We start from the raw sequence: 19,173 nt of genomic DNA, 5'->3' as shown, positions 1-19,173 counted from the left end.
TTTGCTTCTTGTTCCAAATCTATAACTGTATGACCTGCAGCTAAGAATTTTGAGGAAATTCTCCCTGAGGAAGCAATAACTGAAGTGATGCTATTGCTGTTAACATTAAGACTATAACCTTAGAAACAGAAAATAGAAACCACTTCTATTACAAATAAAGACTTTAAGTAAGTATTTAAAACAAAAAACAATTTCCCAGAGACTGGCCATAAAGTTGAAGGAGGGAAAAATGGTTTAGAGGCTGTCAACATGGGTTCAAATATAAACTCTACCATTGTATTAGCCAAGTCACCTCGGCCAAGTCACTCTTCTTCCATGGACTTCACTCTTCTCTTTTGCAAAATTAGAGCACTGGACTAGACAATATCTAAGACCTTTTCTAGCTCTCAAAAGTCTTTAATTCAAAGCTAACAGAATATCTTAGCTGGGTGGCCATAGGCAATAGCATGGTGCAATGGAAAAGATGCTGGATTTGGAATCAAAGGACCTAGATTTAAATCTTGGCTCTGCCACTTATTACCTATGGCCATGAGCATGGGCCCCAGGTTCCTTATCTGACCTCCAAAGTCTCTTTCAGCCCTAAATTGATAATTCTATAATTCTGTTACCTAAAAATCACTCAGTCTTTTGGTGCCCGGGCAACTCTCTAAGATCGTAAGTTACAGATGAGTTACTGATCTGCTTAGAGAAGAGAGTACTCCACACTCAGTGAAAATTTGGTCCAGACCCCCTCAAAAAACGGTGAAATGGTTTGACTAAAGTATAATTTTTTTTTAATCCTTTCTGACAGTATTACAATTAAAGTCTGTTTGTATTGCTTGAAAATGTAGTATGGCCTAGCAATAAGCCAATTGATAATAACTGAAGAAAAAGGGGGCAGCTAGGTGGTTCAGTGAGTAGAGCACTGGCCCTGGAGTCAGGAGGACCTGAATTCAAATCCAGCCTCAGACACTTGACATACTTACTAACTGTGTGACCTTGGGCAAGTCACTCAACTCCAATTGCCCTGCCTTCCCCCTCTCGAAAAAAGGTGGCATATAATAAATGAAAAAAAAAAACAATTATGGCAGGAACCTTAGTGCCTAGGTGGCCAAGGAGCTTGTATTTCCAATAGTACTGGCCTCTCTTAAAGTGGCTATACAGCTCTTAAAAAATGTCTGTGGAATTCATTAAACTGATCAATGGCTGGATCAATAATAAGTGTAAATCCCTTTTCTAGGCCTATTCCCCAAAGAGTTAAGAGAAAGAGGAAGAAGACCCAAATATACAAAAATATTTATAGTGGCTCTTTTCATAGTGGCTGAAAACTGGAAACTAAGAGAGCACCCATCTATTAGAGAATGAATGAACAAGTTATGATACATTAATACAATGGGGTACATTGTGCCATAAGAAATGGATAGGTTCAAGGGAAACTAGGGAGATATTTATGGTGCAGAACGAAGAGAGAACTGAGAATATAGTTTATGCTCTGTGACAATATTGTAAAGAAAAACAACTTTGAAAGACTTTAGAACTCTGATCAATGCAATGATCAGCCATGAGTCCAGACAACTGAAAATAAAATATGCCAGCTTCCTGACAGAGAGGTGATGGACTTAAAATGTAGAACATAACACCTTTGGACACAACCACTGGGAAAATTTGTTTTGGCTGAACTATGCCAGTTTGCTATAATGGTTTTATTTTTTCATTTTAAAAATCAGTATTGGGATTGGAGAGATAATAAATGCTTATAGAAAAATAATAAATAAACAGATAGGTACATAGATAAATGTATAGGGAAAAATGTTAGAAAAGAAGGTTCTCTGGTGGATGGAGTGCTGAATCTGCAGTCACCAAAACTTGGGTTTATATATGGCCTCAGACACTTACTAGTTGTAAGACCCTGACAAGTCATTAAAAAAAAAAAACTCTGCCTCAGTTTCCTTATCTGTAAAATGAAGATAATAATAGCACCTATCTCCTCAGGCTGTTTTAAGGATAAATTGAGATAATATTTGTAAAGCACTTTGCAAACCTTAAAGCACTACATACATGCTAGTTAGGCATTATTATTATCATTATCAACACTATTATTATTATTTACTAGAAATCACCACTTTCTACAGGAAATCACTTGTGTTTTTATACTTAACATATATGAACAAATCCATGTCTCATTATTCTTAAATATTCCACATTTCCTTTAAAAAGAAATAATAATTCTTCTTTGAAATGTGTTTAATGAACTAGGCATTACTAAGAGTATACTTTGTACATATTCCCACTAAAATCCTATTCTGGTACCTGATTGTGGAATAGAGATGACTAGGGATTCTCAGAAGTTATGCTAGCAAAGCATAGATCCTATTAAGGTAGAAAAGTTTGAAATATGAGCCTCATGATGGATTAGGTGTGTGTCTGAGGACCAGCCTGGCTAAATTTGCTGAGGCTCTGAAGATTGGCCATTAAATTCTGAATTGATTTTGACTACAGCAACTCAAAGCTTCTGTCTTTGAGCTTCTATGTAGAGAAAGGACCCAACATGGTAAAACCCGATATTTATAATCTATTTGTACAATTATAGTCCAAGCTACTCTAGTAAGACTCAGGACCTAAGGGGATTTCAAGATCCCGACATGCATGTCACAGCAGTAAACTAATACTGATTAACCTGTATTTAGACATTAGCCATAACACACACACACACACACACACACATACACGTATCACCTATTTCTGCTGATGTTTAGGAGAGAATAGTAAACTACACTTAGAATGAATATGACACATCCTCCTTTACTTCTGGGAATATTTCAATAACCTAGAACACTCGTGAATTTAATTCATAGAGCATTAAAAATGATTTTTAGGGACAATGGGAAACTGTCTGTGTCATTTAAAAGTAGATTAAAAGAATTTTAATTGCATATTCAAGCATCCTAACATTTATGAAATAGAATGTTTCTGTGGCAAAAAAAAAAATTCATCAAATCATATGTGGATTTTAGAGTAATCTTATCAGGCTTGGGCTAATGTAACTGCAATAAAGAACGGATTTCAGACACATTAATTTTTTATGCCAAGTGACTTGCCAGAAGAAGTTGGTGTATGAGATGAAGATAAAAGAGAAACTGAGTATTAAGGTGAGAAGGGATATAAAACCCACAGTATGATGTCAAGAGTACTAGATTTGGAGTCAAAACCTTGGTTGAAATCCTGCCTTTGGCATTTTTACTACTTGCATGACCTTGGACAAGTCATTTAATCTCTCTGGACTTCAGTTTCCTCATTTGCAAAATGAGAAATTGGCCTAGATGATTTCTCATGCCCCTTCTTCCCCCTTAAATTCTTGATCCTAATATCAATTCTAAATTTAAAAGAAAACATGATAATAGTTAATATTTATCCATAGCACTTACTATGTGTTAGGCACTGTGCTAAGCACTTTACAATGATTATCTCATTTAATTCTCATGACAACCTTGGAAGGTAGGTGCTATTATTATCCTCATTTTTTACAGATGACGAAACTGAGGCAAACAGAGGTTAAGTGACTTGCCCAGCGTCCTGTAGCTATTAAGTATTTGAGGGAAGATTTGAACTCAGGTCTTCTTAACTCCAGGCCATCCACTGCACCAGGGAGCAAACTGGATCCAAATATAGGATGAACTGATTGAGGATTTGAGGAATAGTTATGCAGGAAGTTGTTTAAGCTGAAGATCAGGATTTCAGGATCATACTCTGAGCCTGAAGGTCCTCAAGTCCAACTTACTCCTTTTAGCAAGAATTTATCAAGCTCCTACTGCATGCCAGGCACTGTGCTAAGCACTTGCATATATGAAATCGAAGCTTAGATAATTTAAATGACCTTCCTAAATTCAGATCTGTAGTTAAATGCCAGAGCCAGGACCTTTTAATCTGACTTTCTACCACATCACACCTCCAAGTGTCAAAATTCATTATGTGATTATTGAGTCCTCAGTGCTCCTGGAGGCACTGTAGTAGACACGAGTATGTAGAAAACACTACTCTAACTGGGGAGATGTTATAAAAACAAGTAGTGAACAATAAACTATGTTAGGGGTTCTGGACTGGGGGTTTAAGAATTTGGATGACAGGGAAAAAAACCCCATTATATCTTCAATTCAATATCATTTGTTTCTTTTGTAATCTTCTGTATTTTACTTTATGCATCTAAAAATACTTTTCTGAGATGGGGTCCAGAGGCTTTGCCAGAGCTCCCAAGGGATCCATGACACAGAAAAAGTGAAGAACCCTAGTACTATGTAATAGGGACAGAATTTGTAGAACAGAGTAAAGGTGTTAAAGAAATGGCTTCATGGAAGCAAGGTTATAAGGTGGGTCTTGAAGGAAATATCAAGGGTAAAACAGTAAAGGAAGGTGGGGAGGCATCAAGAGCAAAGCAGATATAAGTCTGAATGTTTCAGTCAGGTTTGTCATTTCCTTCTCCAGCTCATTTTACAGATAAGGAAACTGAGGCACACAAGGTTAAGTGACTTGCCGAGGGTCATACAGCTAGAATGTGTCCGAGGCCAGACTTGAACTCACAAAGAGGAGTCTTCCAGACTCCTTCTATCTTCCATCTATCCATTGGGAGAGAGGCCTCAAAAGTCTGTAGTGAAAAGACATAAGGAGTAGTAGTTGATTGTTGGACTTGAAGTAGGATTGTTGGATTTTAATGGACTGATAAGCCTCTGTGGTACTGAACTTGAGGAAGCGTTAGTTTCCACAGGGGAAGTTAAAAAGGAAAGGGCTATGGTCTCTGGGGAGAGGTATTTGAAGAACTTCCTTTTCCTCCCACCTCCATACATCAACCCCCAATTCTCTTGAGTAGTGGTAGCAGAAAATGATTCACCAATGGAATAAAGTTTTGTTTCCAAAAACACAGCTAGGTCAATAATTGGCTCCTGCGGCTTTTTTAGCCAAAACAAATGAAGTAAATACCTGAATGTGTATGTACTGGGGCTTGACTAATCTGATTAACACGAAAACACTTTAGTACCACAAATGATGAATCAGGAGTAGGATTCATCCTTACCCTCTTATGTTTTCCCCACTGTTCAAAGCACAGAACTTATTCTGGAGTGGGGGAGGGACTCATTTAGGTCTCTTCTACTTGGCTCCACTCAGCAATTTCTTTTTTCCACTCTTCCCTCTTCATATCTCCAGGCTTACCTCTTCTTTTTTCCTCTATTCCTTCCAGTCTCACACCTAATGCCCTTAGTTTAGATTCTCCTTGCCTTTTCAAGGTGACAAGCAGCTAATCTAATAAACTCATAGTTTTAACATGCTAATTGTATAAGACTTCCTCCAGGTGCCCTCAACAACAGCAAATAAAGTGCTTTAAGGTATGCAAAGTACTTTATGTATTATCTCAGTTGATGCTTCCCAAACCCTGGTGTTGCAAAACAACTTATTCAAGACAGACGAATTACAAAACAGAGCTTTAAAACAAAATGGAAACAGTTATGCTAAGTTCAGAAACTATCTTAAGGTAATATAATGTACTTTCACCACATTACCTATGTTAAATTCACAAACTTGTTCCTACTGTCTTATTGAGGTACTATAACTTCCTGTCACTATGTAATCCTGGAAGATGGGTGGTATTATCTCCATTTTACAGCCAAGGCAAACTGAGGTGGAGACCAGATGAGGCAGGATTCATGGCCTTCATTCTCAGTCCACTATGCTACTCATTATAGCACCTAACTGCCTTTTTTTTTTTAAAAGGTGGTGGGGTGGGGGATGCTTTCTACAGAGCTAAACAGTTGCTTCTGCAACGTATTCCAATCTGGTGATTTGGCCTCAGTGAGGTTTCTGAAGCTGGTCTGGTATGACTAAAGTGTGTTAGAGCATGAACTTTGGCTGTTACCATTCAAAAATCACCTGTGAGAGTACATAGATTACACCCAATCTGAAGGAGGAGGATAAATTGACTTCTTTGTAAGTGAAGGAGAAGGGGAGGAGATTTCTAGGCTGAGGGAACTATGCTTAACTGACTTAAAACAAGTGGGAATCAGATGGATCTTATCTTTTGAGGAAAAGATAACACTTAATTGAACTATGAGCCAGCTGAATTGACTAACAGTTTTATGCCATGCATGAATAATTAGGGACAATTCTGCTGAGATGGATGTAAGACTTTTCAGAGCTTGGGTTTGCTGTAAATAAATTATTGCTTTGAAGTCTCTGACTTTCTTTGCTCTGGCTTTTCCTGATTCCATCCCTCCCACCTGTGTGTGAAGTGATTCACATACTTGCCCCATTGAACTTTTTAGTTCACCAAGTGGCCCAACCCTGAGAGCCCAAGGAAATTACTTCTTTGCTGAGTGTAAAACTAAGAAAGGTTTACTGGGGTGATCAGTTTGACGATGTTTCTCTCTTTGGCTACCTGGGCTTACATCTGTTTACGTGCTCTTTCTTCATTTTGATGAATGCATTAAACTTAGGGAACAATTCAATTACTTATAGAAAAAAAAAGCCCTAAGTATTTGAGAATTTGGTCAGGTAAGCACTTATACAACAAAATAAAAATAGAGACAAAATTGGGGGAAAATTAGAAACAAAGTGTCTCACCTCTGTATCTGAAAGCCCCAAATTCAGAGAACAAGCAGAAAATGCTAATGTACCAAATCAGTCAATGGACAGCATTTATCAAACTCGTACTAGGAGCTGAGCATTGGCTAGGCATTGGTTAGGGACAGGGGATGGACAGAGATCCAAAGGAAAACAGAAATCATATTTGTTACCTGTATTCCAATAGACAGACATCGGTTTTTCTTGAAGTGATCTTTCTTTCTTTCTTCCGCAGTAACTGTGGCTGTAGTGGTGGTGGTTGAGACCGTGGCAGTATTGCTCCCCATATGTTGGCTGGCTGGTCCATGGATCTGGGCATTAGCAGCTTCGATGGCAGCAGTCAGAGCCTTCATACTATCCAAGCTTTCCGTGGAGTTGCTAAGTCCAGACTGACTGATAATATCTCCCCTTTGCCCCTGTCCATCCATGTAGGCATCCTGGGCAGATTCTGTGCTGCTCTGGGCTGTGATAGAAATGAAAGGTTTTGTGGTAGTTCTTGGTGGGACTGGAGGTGGTGTCTTCTTATATGTTGTAATGCAAGATGACACTGGAAGACAGTGAAAACAAGGACAGTATGATTTCTGTTTGGGTTTTGTTTTCTGAATTGGCAGCTAACCATTCATCAGGAGGTAAGGCACATGAAACAAACACACTAAGACACTGAACATTTTTAACTGATGAAATATAATGAGAATCAGAGCAGCGGGGACAGAATCAGCAAATACGACTAACTCTCCCAAGTAGACACTAACAAGAATCAACGAATAAAGTATGAGATTAACCAGGGAATCAAACAACCTAACAGATGCCCATCATGTAACCTAGGGTACTAACCTTAAATTCTCACCAGGAACACACCAAGCTAATATAACTAAGGCAAAGTAAACTAATCTAGTTATATGGTAAATTTGTAATGACAGAAGTTTTTGGTGACTGATAAAGAATATTGAAAAAGGAAGAGCAACACAGTTGAGAATTGAAACTCTAGTGTTTCTCCAGCACCATCCAAAGGATGCTTGATTCTAATGCTATCATGGACAGAATTATCTCTATAAAGAAGAAAGATATTAATAGTTTACATTTATATTTCAAGTGGTTCATAGACATTATTTCATTTGAACCTCAGAAATATAAGGAAGCAGGGGTTAGTGCTCATATTTTCACCCCCTCCCGCCTTTATAACTGTCTACAGTAGTCTACAGATCTAGGTTTTTTGTTATTGTTGTTGAGTTGTTTTAATTGTATCTGATTCTTCTTGATCCCATTTGGGGTTTTCTTGGCTAAGATAGTGGAGTGGTTTGCTGTTTCCTTCTCCAGCTCATTTTACAGATGAGGAAACCGAGGCAAACAAGGTTAAGTGACTTGCCAAGCATCATACAGCTAGTAAGGGTCTGAAACCAGATTTGAACTCAGGAAGATGAGTCTTCCCAGCTGTAGGCCAAGAGTCTGTTCACTATGTCACCTAGCTGCCCACTTAGATCTAGGTAGTGAAATACAAATATTATCTCACATTATTCTCACAACAACCCTGGAGAGGTGGGGATCTGAAAGGGACCTTCAAGAAGAGCTATTCTAACAAGTTAATTTTACAGAAGAAGAAACTGAGACCCAGGAAGGTTATGAGTTGCCCAAAGTAATGAACATCAAAGGCGAGATTTTAACCTAATCCTTTGCTGTCTCTCTCTATAATTAAAAATCTTGGGCCCCAAAAGGTTAAATAATAGGCTTAGAGTTGAACACCTAGTAATGGGAAGAATCAAGACTTGAATCCAAGGCTTCAGACTACCAATCCACTATATCAACTTTATCTTGATGTTAATATCTTTTTTTTGTAAGATTTGGTTTCTTTTTTCTGATCCTTTGTTCATCAAGGAACAATTTGGTGATTCATAGTATGCTTTTCTGAGTATAATGAACCACTGAGAAGATGGGGTGCAAAGTGTATATATGTATGTCTGTATATACCAGGTATGGGCAGCCAAGTGGTACAGTCAATAGAGGGCTGGGCCTGTAGTTGTGAAGACTCACCTTCCTGAGTTCAAATCTGGCCTCACATACTTACTAGCTGTGTGGTCCTGAGTAAGTCACTTCACCCCGTTTGCTTCCATTTCCACATCTTAAAATGAACTAGAGAAGGACATGGCAAACCACTCCAGTATCTTTCCCAAGAAAACCCCAAATGGGGCCATGAAAAGTCAGACATAACTGAAAAACAACTGAAATACACTAGGTATACCTTATGCATACACAAAGTTATACAATATATACCAACACACTAGAAGATATATCTGACACATACACATATGACAAATTAATAAAGTAAAATTCTATCTTACAATTTGAGAATTTGGTTATTGTAATTCAATTCCCCTAGAACTTGACAGCTCTGGGAAATTTGTTAAAAACCAAGTTTCTATGCCCCTAAGGAGCTAAGGACCAGACCCCCAGACCTATGGTGAACTTTCTTTTCCCTTCTCCCTCAGGCTCATCAGATCTAGGCTGACTATGAGGTCAAGGGAAAACAATGGAAGTTCCCCCCCCCCCAAAAAAATGGAACCCTCTATACAATCTTTACTACATTAAACAGTCATGAAAGAACTATATTCTACCTGTTTTGAGTTTAGAGTAATATAACATGAAGTAGATTTTGGAAAAAAATAAAAAATCAAAACCAACAATTTGCTTCCCAAGCCCATATTCTTGCCAGCCAGCACTCAACTATTCTCATTTTGTTGTTCAATGCTTTTTCAGTTGTGTCTAGCTTTTTGTGACCCCATTTGGGGTTTTCTTGGCAAAGGTACTGGAGTGGTTTGCCAGTTTCCTCTCCAGATCATTTTACAGATGAAGAAAGTGAGGCAAATAGGGTTAAGTGACTTGTCCAGGGTCACACAGCTATTAAGTATCTGAGGCCAGATTTGAACTCAGGAAGATGAGTTTTCCTAACTTCAGGCCAGCACTCTATCCACTGAGCCACCCAGCTGCCCCAGATCATGTGCTTTCTAATGACTTTTGTCTAATATTCCTTTTAAAATGTGTTCCCAGTAGCTCTCATGAATTTTCCACAGCACAGTCTATGTCCAAGCCTCTTTGTTGTTGGCCTCAACACTTCCAAGGCTGAGCTCTGAACTACAGCTTTGAAATACATCATCCTAACGAAAGCCGATACCATACATCATTCTATGTGATCTGAGTTTCAGTTTTAAAAATACTTCCTGAGGCTGTTCAAAGGAAAGATCCTATAAACATGAACCTAAGTAAATGGTTCCTTTTTTGCTCTTTTGCTAGTCCATTGCCCTGTGATTCAGAGTGGTTTCCTTGACTATAAAGTAGGGTGACGCTTGGCTATTTGCTATCTGAACACTGCACAGAATTTCACAAAAAACAATAGTCACCATGTCCTATGGGCTTGATGCTCTTTTCCCAGTCAGGGAAAAGAGATGTGTTATAAGTGCGGTTAACTTCAATTTATCTGAGGTGGATGTTGATATCAGATTTTACTGGGCAAATCTCTTTCTCAAGTTTGCTGACAGCCTCTGATTGGTTAACTTAATTACGTGGATTTTTTTTGACATCTTTGATCCTGCCTTTTTCTTTGCTTAGTCTATAGGCAAGGCCCTTGAAAACTCAACAATGAATTTTTTTTTTTGCTCCAAAATATGTTTGATTAAGTGTAGCTTTACTTAGGTTGGTGCTTTGAGGAATCTCTCCTTGAACTTAATACCTATTACTTCGGGAATACTTAGTTTATATATATACTGCTTTTGCTAGTACAATTTAAGCTTCCAGAGGGCAGGGACTGTTTTGCTTTTGTCTTATTCCCAAGGCTCTGATGCAGTGTTTTTTGCAAATAGGTGCTTAATAGATGTTTTATACAACTGTCCCATCTGACCCCACCTAGCTTTGATCCCCAATTGTTGCCTTTATACTAAGGCACTTCAACATACATAATTATGTGCCTTGAACTATCCCAACTTCCTTCCCACCTCTTCATTCCCATGACCTAATTCCTCCGCTGGACTTTGGATAGACACAGAGACCATCATATCCTTATCTCGCCCAGACTCACAAGTGTTCTATTTCCATGTTCAAGAACTCTGAAATTCCTTCATATCAGATAATCATTTAACCATCTTTACCTAAGTCCTGTTGAAGAGGTTTGGGGCTGACGGTGCTCGACACCCCAAAGTACCGACACACCGGGTCCTGCCGAAAGAATTCGACTCAAGCCTTCTCAGCCAAAGAAAAGACAAAGTTTATTAAGGGTTAGCCATATTGGTCTGCCCCAAGAGATCCCACCCTTTGTGACACTTGTAACAAGTGTCACATATCAATCTGAGCTAGATTGGATCTGAGCCCCTTCATGGAGGCAAGATGGAGATTATATACACAAAGATTGTGGGAGGGATTGAGGGGTGGTCTGGAGTGACTAGAGGAGGGGTTTAGGGAGGGCCTTGAGGAGGAGTCTGAGCAGGAGCTTGATGGGACTGAGATGAGGTCAGACTCCTGGGTGGGAAATAGCTGAAGGCTACATGGAGACATACAGACAATAATAGAGGGCTGGGGTAACCGAGCTAGGATATAGATATTTTGATCATGATTAAGTGCTGGGAAAACAGCTGGACAATAGAGGGCTAGGCTAGGCTAGGCAGAGACTTGGGCCCAATGATAATGCAAGGCCCATGGCCTTAGGGGAAGGCCAGATCTAGTTGGAAGACTCAAGGAGAGTTCAAGGGGGCTCCTAGAGACTGTATTCCAGGTTCCAGGGGGTTCCCAGAGATTGTGCCCTCATCACTACCTAAGTAACTCCTAACCCTCTTCTCTGACCTTAGTGTGTCCTCCCATCCTTCTGTCTCTCAGTACTTTCCCAAGCTACCCCCATTACTCTGGCTATACTCTCTACCCTTCCCAATTTTGACAACTTTGTGAACCAATTCAATTCTACTAGCTGTGCCCTATTCTCAATCCCTTACCTCCTAGTTTTATTGAAGACCACACCTTGTCTGAACCAACTCAGGATTATTCCCACCATTTATTCGTGTGCTGCTCAAGAGGCTGAATGAGTCACAAAATTATACTGACAGTGTCCAAATTTAAGTTATCTTATCTTAACTGGGCCCTCACAGTAGCAAGGCAATGGACTGAAATAGTTCAGTACAATAGAGTATATCTCACACAGCATCTATTCTAAACCTCCTCCTCTCTCCTCAAGCTTTTCACACTGTTGCCTCACCCACCCTCTCAGCTGCAGACATTACCTGAAAATAATGGCTATTCAAGGAGAGCTCCTCTTCATCTCCTATCCCTTTGACATAACCCCCTCATTAACTCTTCTTTTGGGAAGAAACAGCCTTTCTCCTCTACAACGTCTACTCCTCTTTGTGAACCCTGGATCTCCAATCTTCTAGCATATGCCTAATTACTTAACTTCATTATCTCCCGGTATACTGGTTCCTTCCCTGTTATTTACAAACATACTTAATGAAGTCTCTCCTAGCCTTTAAAAAAAAAAGGCTTCCTTCTATCTTTGTATATATTTCCGCCTTCCCTTCTCAGCTAAACTCTTTGAAAAAGCTGTCTACAACCAGCGACTCCATTTCTTCTTCTTTAATTTGTTTCTAGTCTCGCTTCCAACTTCATCATCATTCAACTAAAACTTCTCTCTCAAAATTACCAGAGATCTTCCATTGCCAAGTCTAATGGCTGTTTCTCAATCCTATGCCTTTGCAGCTCTGATGCCTTTCACCACGTATTTTTCTTCTTGGATATTCTCTCCTCCACGGATTTTTCTGACATTACTCTCTCTTGGTTCTCCTCTTATTTCTTCTGATTGTTCCTTCTCAGGCTCCTTTGCTGGATCTCCACCCATAGCGGTGCTCCCTAAGGCTCTATCCTGGGTCCTCCTCTTTTTCCTTCCTATACGTTCTCACTTTTTTATTAGTCCCTTTGAGTTCAGTTGTCACCTCTAGGAAGAAGATTCCTAGATACATGTTGCACATAAATGTACACAATATGTATGAAGTGCATGTGATATATGTATGTGTGTATATATACAGACACGTATAGATATTATATATCTATATGTATAGATATCCATATATTGCTATATACATGTATGTACATTTATGTGCAACATGTATCTAGTAATCTTCCTAGAGGTGACAATTGAACTCATCGTTGTTGGTCAGTTATGTCCAACTCTTTGTGACCTCGAGGACATGGACCATACTGTCCGTGGGATTTTCTCCGCAAAGATACTGGAGTGGTTTGCCGTTTCCATTTCCTTCTCCAGCAGCTAGGGTCTGAGGTGGGATTTGAACTCAGGTCTTCCTGACTCCCAGCACTCTATCCACTGAGCCACTTAGCTGCCTCATCTCACATCACCAGTTGCCTAATGGACATTTCAAACTAGAGGTACTGTATTTCAAATTCAACACATCCAAAACATTGGAAGGATGGTAGTGCCTTCAATAGTAATAGGGAACTTCAGAAGAGGAATGGATATGACGGAAAAGATCAAAATACACTGTCTGTTGTTTCAATAAAAACCTAAGGTTGGACAGCCCTGCTCTAGATAGCTAATTTGTTGCTAAGTCTTGTTGTTTCTGCCTCCATAATATTGCTTATCTACACCTCCTTCTCTCTACTCACATCAAGCTAGTTGAGGCCCTCATCTCCTCTCACTTGGACTATCTGCCTTCTCCATGGTCTCTTTGCCTCAAGTCTCTCCCTACCGTATCTTACTCCATCTTCCACACAGCAGCCAAAGAGATTTTTAAAGGCAGGTCTGCCCACGTGATCCCCCTACTCATTTAAGCTCCAGTGGCTAACTATTGCCTCTAGGCTCAAATAAAATGTCCTCTGTTGGCCATTTAAAGCTCTTTAAAACCCGACCCTTTTCTGTCTTGCTAGTCTTCTTACACACTATTCTCCACACACATTTTAGACCACTGTGGTTTAGGGCCTACTGGGGCTGAGCGTGGGGAAAAGAAAAACAAAACCAGAGACCTTGTCCTCGAGGGGATCACATTGTAATGTGGGAGATAATATGCAAATAAGTATGTACAAGATATTTAGAATAAATAGAAAAGGCCTCAGGTAGAAGGGTGGGGTTTGGCCAGGGAAACCAGGACGTGGGTGAAAAAAAGAGCAGTTCATAAAAGCTTCCTTCCTCTTCCTCCGGACTAGCTGGCAAGGGTAATAGAGTAATTTCTAAGATCTCTTTATGCTTAGTTGAGGGAAGGAGACTGTGGGTCTTCGAAGTGAGAATGCATTCCAGGAGGACCCTCCCTCCTTCTGAATCCAGAAGCTCCCAGCAAAGGTACCACCGTGGGGCAAGGCACCGAGAGGGGGAGAAAGGAAAGAGGGAGACCAGGGAAATGGAGGAGAATGAAGCAAATCTTGTGTTCTTAAGTCTCCTGCTGCTAGCAACCAGTATTCTAGACGCTTCCTAATGCTAGACGAATGCCCCCGTGCCTGGGCATGTCTGACTTGGAGATCTATTCATCTCATACAAGGCGAGGAGAGAACCGGAGGGAGAATTCTCCCCTTGCTAATCAAATATAACATTGTTCTCAAGAGGATCTAAGGATGTAAAAGTTTGTTTCACATGCCACAACTGGAGAGTCGCTTGCTTTAACTCTTTAAAGAGACACCCAAGTTGCTACAAAACCCGGGCTTTCCCGAGGTAAGGCTATTATGCAAATCCAGGGAAGGGAGGATCAGAGAACGAGTCAAATAAATACATAAATAAAAGCCCCAGGCATTTCATTACTGGAAATGATGCAAGATGCTCCCACTTCACTGGGAACGTAAAACCAAACAAATCTGGGGCGGCGTGTAGCAGCCGCTGCTCTCCAAACGGAGCCACAGCCCCCTTACAGAGCCTGAAACCTTACCAAGCCAAAGGACTCTGCATCTTACCTTTCCCCTCCTCCCTACCCGAGCCAGGAGTCTGGCAACAAGCAGCATGGCAACTCGTAGCTATAACGTCGTGTGTTTGTGTGTTTTGAAAGGAGGACTTTACAACAATGAAAGAGACGATTGCTCCCTGCTCTCTAGAGCCCCCTAGTGGCCACGATGAGGGTATTACTCTCAAAGCGCCCGATTCAGTGTTTCCACCTTTCACAACTGCAGGAAGGAAGGTAAGTCTTCTTGGATGGGGGTGGGGAATGAGTGTGTGGGGGAGGGAAAGAGGAGATATGGAAGCAAGGATGTTCTAAACTCAGGAAGAAGTTTGGGAAGCTTGAGCCAGCATTGCTGGTTTTTTTTTTTAATTTAAGTTGTTTTTTTTTAACCAGATTGTAAGACAATCAGCTTCACCTGCATATACCAATGTTGGAAGAGTGATTCTACCTGGTGGCTCCAGAAGGACGGAATCTCTGCCAGGGCTGGACCTGGTATTTTCCATTTTTATCTCCCATCAAGATTTTGCAGCTTAGTTTCTTGGGGCCCTGGCTGATTTGCATATTTGCCTTCCAGCTGGTCTGACCTAAGGAATGCTTAGGTAGGATTTAAAGACAGCTAGGGGAAAGCAGTGAAACCTCCCCCTCCCCCACTTTTACTGGCCCCTTGGGCTTGTAGGGGTAAACACACATTCAGATGCTAATGGAAGGGCTGGATTGGTAATCCCTCCGAAGTTAACCCTTTTCTCACAAAAGTTGGACTTTATTTGTTCAGTGGTGCTGCTCTGTCTCCACCTAGCATATTTCAATGGAGAAGTCTCGGAAAAGAAGTTCAGAATAGACTACCTATTAAATATACATCTTATTCAGACCTTTATTTCTCTTTATTTAAAGAAGATAAAGTGGTGTTGGGGGCAGGTCACTTTATATGGCCCTGGTCCTGAGATTAAAGTCTAGGCTTGTTTAATGTTGAATTGGAGTATTTTTAAAGAGGAATAATAGTGCTTAGCAACAGGTCAAATAGTGTTAGGAAGAGATACTTAGATTTAAAGCTAATTGCTTTCTAAAATGTATTCAGAAGACCACAGTGAAAAGAGGTGCTGTAGTGGATGGAGTAGCTTCAGACTCCTGACACTGTCTATGGGCCAGTCTCCTCACTTGTAAAATCCGGGAACAAATCCCCCTATTGTACGTAGCTACCACACAGAATTGTTAAAGTATGTAAAGTGCTTTGCAAACTTTTTTCCTCATCTTTGTGTCCACAGTGGATGAGGCTTAGCACACTATGAGCACCTTACAGGCACTGTTTACTGAGTTGAATGTAAATTCTCATTTTTAAAGAAGGTAGATTGGATCATATCTTGCTTTTAGAAAGTACTATATTAAAGACAAAAATGTTTACAGCTCTGAATAAGAGTAGTTTGATAACTAACAGTAGTACAAATAAACAGAAGTATCGGACAAGAATCTAAAAATAATACTTTGTCCAATAGGGCTGTTTCTAACCAGAGCTGAAAAGCTTCCTTACCTTTCCGATTAGTGGGAATCATGAAGGTATACTAGCTTCATCTAGAAAGATTATATTTCCATCTTTCCATCACTTCATCAAAAGAGATAATATTTGTAAATCACCCAGCACAGTGCCTGGCACACAGTAGGCACTTAATAAAGACTTGTTCCCTTTCCCTTTAGAGAGGATGCTCCATCCTCAGAGCTAGGAAGACCTGGTTTTATAGTCCTGCCCTTGACAAATACTGGTTGTGTGACTTGGGCAAATCATTTAACCTCTTAGTCCAGTAGGCCAGAGGAATCCAACCCTTAGCCCATGTGACCTGCAACACTATAGAGACCAGCTGAACCAAATTAAAATGTAATTGGGAAATATTAACAAATAAAGATACAACAAAATAATGTTAATTTCTGTTTTTCAAAGTCAATATGCGGCCTGCAAGGATCCTTATGTACAATTTAATGATTTTTTTTCTATTTGAGCTTCATGCCACTAATTTTTGAAAAAGGTAGAGGAATACCTGCCAAAACAGACACTGGAACTATATGAACATAAACATAAAACACTTTTTATACAAATAAACTCAGATCTAAATAAAGTAATATTTATTGTTCATGGGTAGAAAAAGGCAATGTAATTTTTATAAAGACAATTTTACCTAAATAATCTATTTACTCAATGTTATTCCAATTTTAGTTAGAAAAAATAATAACAAAGTTCATTTGGAAGAACAAAAGGTCAGGAATGTCAAAGAAACCAGGGGAAAAGGATGTAACGGAAGTAGATTCAGCAGTATCAGACCTTAGACTATATTATAAGGTGAGAGCATTGTTGAAGTGTAAAAAATGATAATTTTGATTATTTTAAATCAAAATTTTTCTTGTATGAATAAAACCTATGTATCCAAGAATAGAAGAAATGCAGAAAATTGGGGAAAAACTTTCATAGACAATGTCTCAGATGGGATATGATTGGTTTGGAATATTGCTGTGGTATAGGAAACAGAGAGGGTTGATTTAGAAAAACATAGAAAGCCTTGGACTTATGAAGGAAGATGCTATTGACCTTCAGAGAAACAGATGAGAGCCTACTCCCAGATTGATAAATGCTGTTAGAGGAAGTCAGGAAACTTTAGGGATTAAGTCTATTAGAAACCTGTTCTCTAACCTCAACTAGGCTGTCACCACTGAACTGCCATCTTTTTATTTTTCTTTATTGGAGAGCTCCTCATAGAGGCTATTCCAAATCTCTTCCTACCTCTTCCAGCCCATAACTTCCCCCCCCCTTGCCCCAGTGGATGACAGTTTTCTCTCTTCATTGAGAAGATTCCTATAATCTATAAAGGGCTCTCTAGTCTCCCTTATTACAGAAGGTATAAACTTCACCCACCCCTCTCTTTTGTTTCATCCTCAAAAGATGAAATGGCACTTCTTGACAAGGCCATTGGTGCCCTTGATTGCATTTCCTGTCTTCTTTGGAAGCCTTCCCCAGTGGAGAATCCCCTTCTCTCTTTTTCAGGCTCTGGTAGCTCTCCCTGTCGGTTGGCTCCTAGCTCTTGCTCACAAACACTTTGAATCTTCCCTATCTTAAAAAGATCAGAACAAAAAGCTACACTTTTCTTCACCCTCCTATCCCCTCAAGCTATTGCCCTACATCTTTTCCATTTACTTTCTCTTTTTTTGTCTCTTCCAGTCTTCCTGCATTCATACCTGTTTGTACCTTATTCATTCATTACGCTGAAAACCCTTTCTCAAAGAGATCAATAATTCTTTAATTGCTAAATACAGATATCTTTCTCAGTCTTTTTTGACCTTTCTGCATCTGACAATTTTGAACTGATTTCCTTTTCTTTTCCTCTAGGCATTTCTTAATACTATACTTTCCTAGTTCCTCAGTCAAACCTTACCTGCTTAACCTCATCTGTAGTACCCTAAATATAGGTGTTCTATAAAGTTCTGCCCTTGGTCCTCTTTACATTCTTTCTCTTTACTGATCTCCCATGCATTTCGTGACTACCTCTATGCAGATGATACCTAAATTCATCAATTTCTAATTTTCCTGAATTTCAGATCCACCTGGCTGGCTGCCTGCTGGACATTTCCATATGAATGTCCTTTTGGCATCTAACATGCCTAAAACTGAATTTATCTTTTTATAACTTACTAATGCATGGGTCAGACATCATTATTCCCTCATTCAAAAATCTTCAGTAATTCCCAGTTGGATAAAATAGAAGCTCTTTAGTCCTTCATTTGAAACCTTCGACAATCTGGCTCCAGCCTACCCTTCCAACCTTATTTTATGGTTACTCTCCTTTCAACCTCATCCTATATTCCAGCCAAACTGTTCTAGTTTGGAACTTTGAATGCCATCTGCTGCCTCTTGGGATTTGCTCAGGCTGTTTCCCTATCCTACAATGCACTCCCTCCCCATCTCAAATACTGAAATGAATCTGTGATCTCATCAGTTTGAGAGTTCCCTCCAGCAGTGCCAATTGTAACCCATCTAGGCCTGCCTATCCTGTTCAACATTTATCTATTTTTTCCTAAATATTCACCAGCCGGGGTTTGCCCAGTGTGTTAGAAGCCTTTTTCAATTTCTTCCAACATTACAAGGATATAGTAGAGTGCTCAGGCTCTCCACCTGTCATTGCTCTCTTGTAACATCACCACTCCTGTCATAAATCCCTTGATAACAACCTTTACTCTTGTTCGTCTTCAGAGTTCCTTGTCGGTTATATGTCTGGCTGTGCCCCTCCTTCATCTCTCCACTCCCCTCTGTGTGTGACAGTCATCTTTAATATTTCAGAGGCAGTGATATTTCCATTTTGCTGATATATAGTAACACCAGTAAAATGTTAGTATTGAACCGATCTATATTTATACCTGTTAAAATAATTTTCTTTCAAGACTCAGCTCAGGTACCACATCTTCCAGGAAAGTTTCCTATCTGGCCTCTCTCCTTTGACTCCACCACACCCTTATCTCCAATCAGATTTACTTGTGTGTAGAAAGTAAGTTCCCTGAGGACCAAGACTTTTTTTTTTTTTTTGCCTTTTTATCCTCTCTCTGTCTGGCATGGTACCTTGTTGAATAGTTCTTAACAAATGCTTGCTGAAGGATAGATTGGGGATACTGAGATGGGCCAGTGCTGGTACTGCAAATTTAGGTAGACCTT

General features: G+C 39.8%; 1 protein-coding gene across 4 annotated transcripts in view; it reads right to left on the bottom strand.

The window, feature by feature from the left end:
- Nucleotides 1-19,173, bottom strand: part of DLGAP1 (DLG associated protein 1) — a 431,939-nt gene that overhangs the window by 87,193 nt on the left and 325,573 nt on the right. For 3 of the 4 annotated variants that reach the window (XM_036762199.1, XM_036762201.1, XM_036762202.1), the window contains exon 6: nt 6,759-7,132. In XM_036762199.1, the coding sequence (XP_036618094.1) occupies nt 6,759-7,132 (374 nt within the window). The remainder of the gene's footprint in view (nt 1-6,758; nt 7,133-19,173) is intronic. The other variant, XM_036762200.1, reaches the window with a different exon arrangement.

Source organism: Trichosurus vulpecula, chromosome 1 (assembly GCF_011100635.1).
Source record: "Trichosurus vulpecula isolate mTriVul1 chromosome 1, mTriVul1.pri, whole genome shotgun sequence".
Lineage (NCBI taxonomy): Eukaryota > Metazoa > Chordata > Mammalia > Diprotodontia > Phalangeridae > Trichosurus > Trichosurus vulpecula.
Note: the sequence above shows the minus strand (reverse complement) of the source record. Positions and strands in the feature narration are given on the sequence as shown.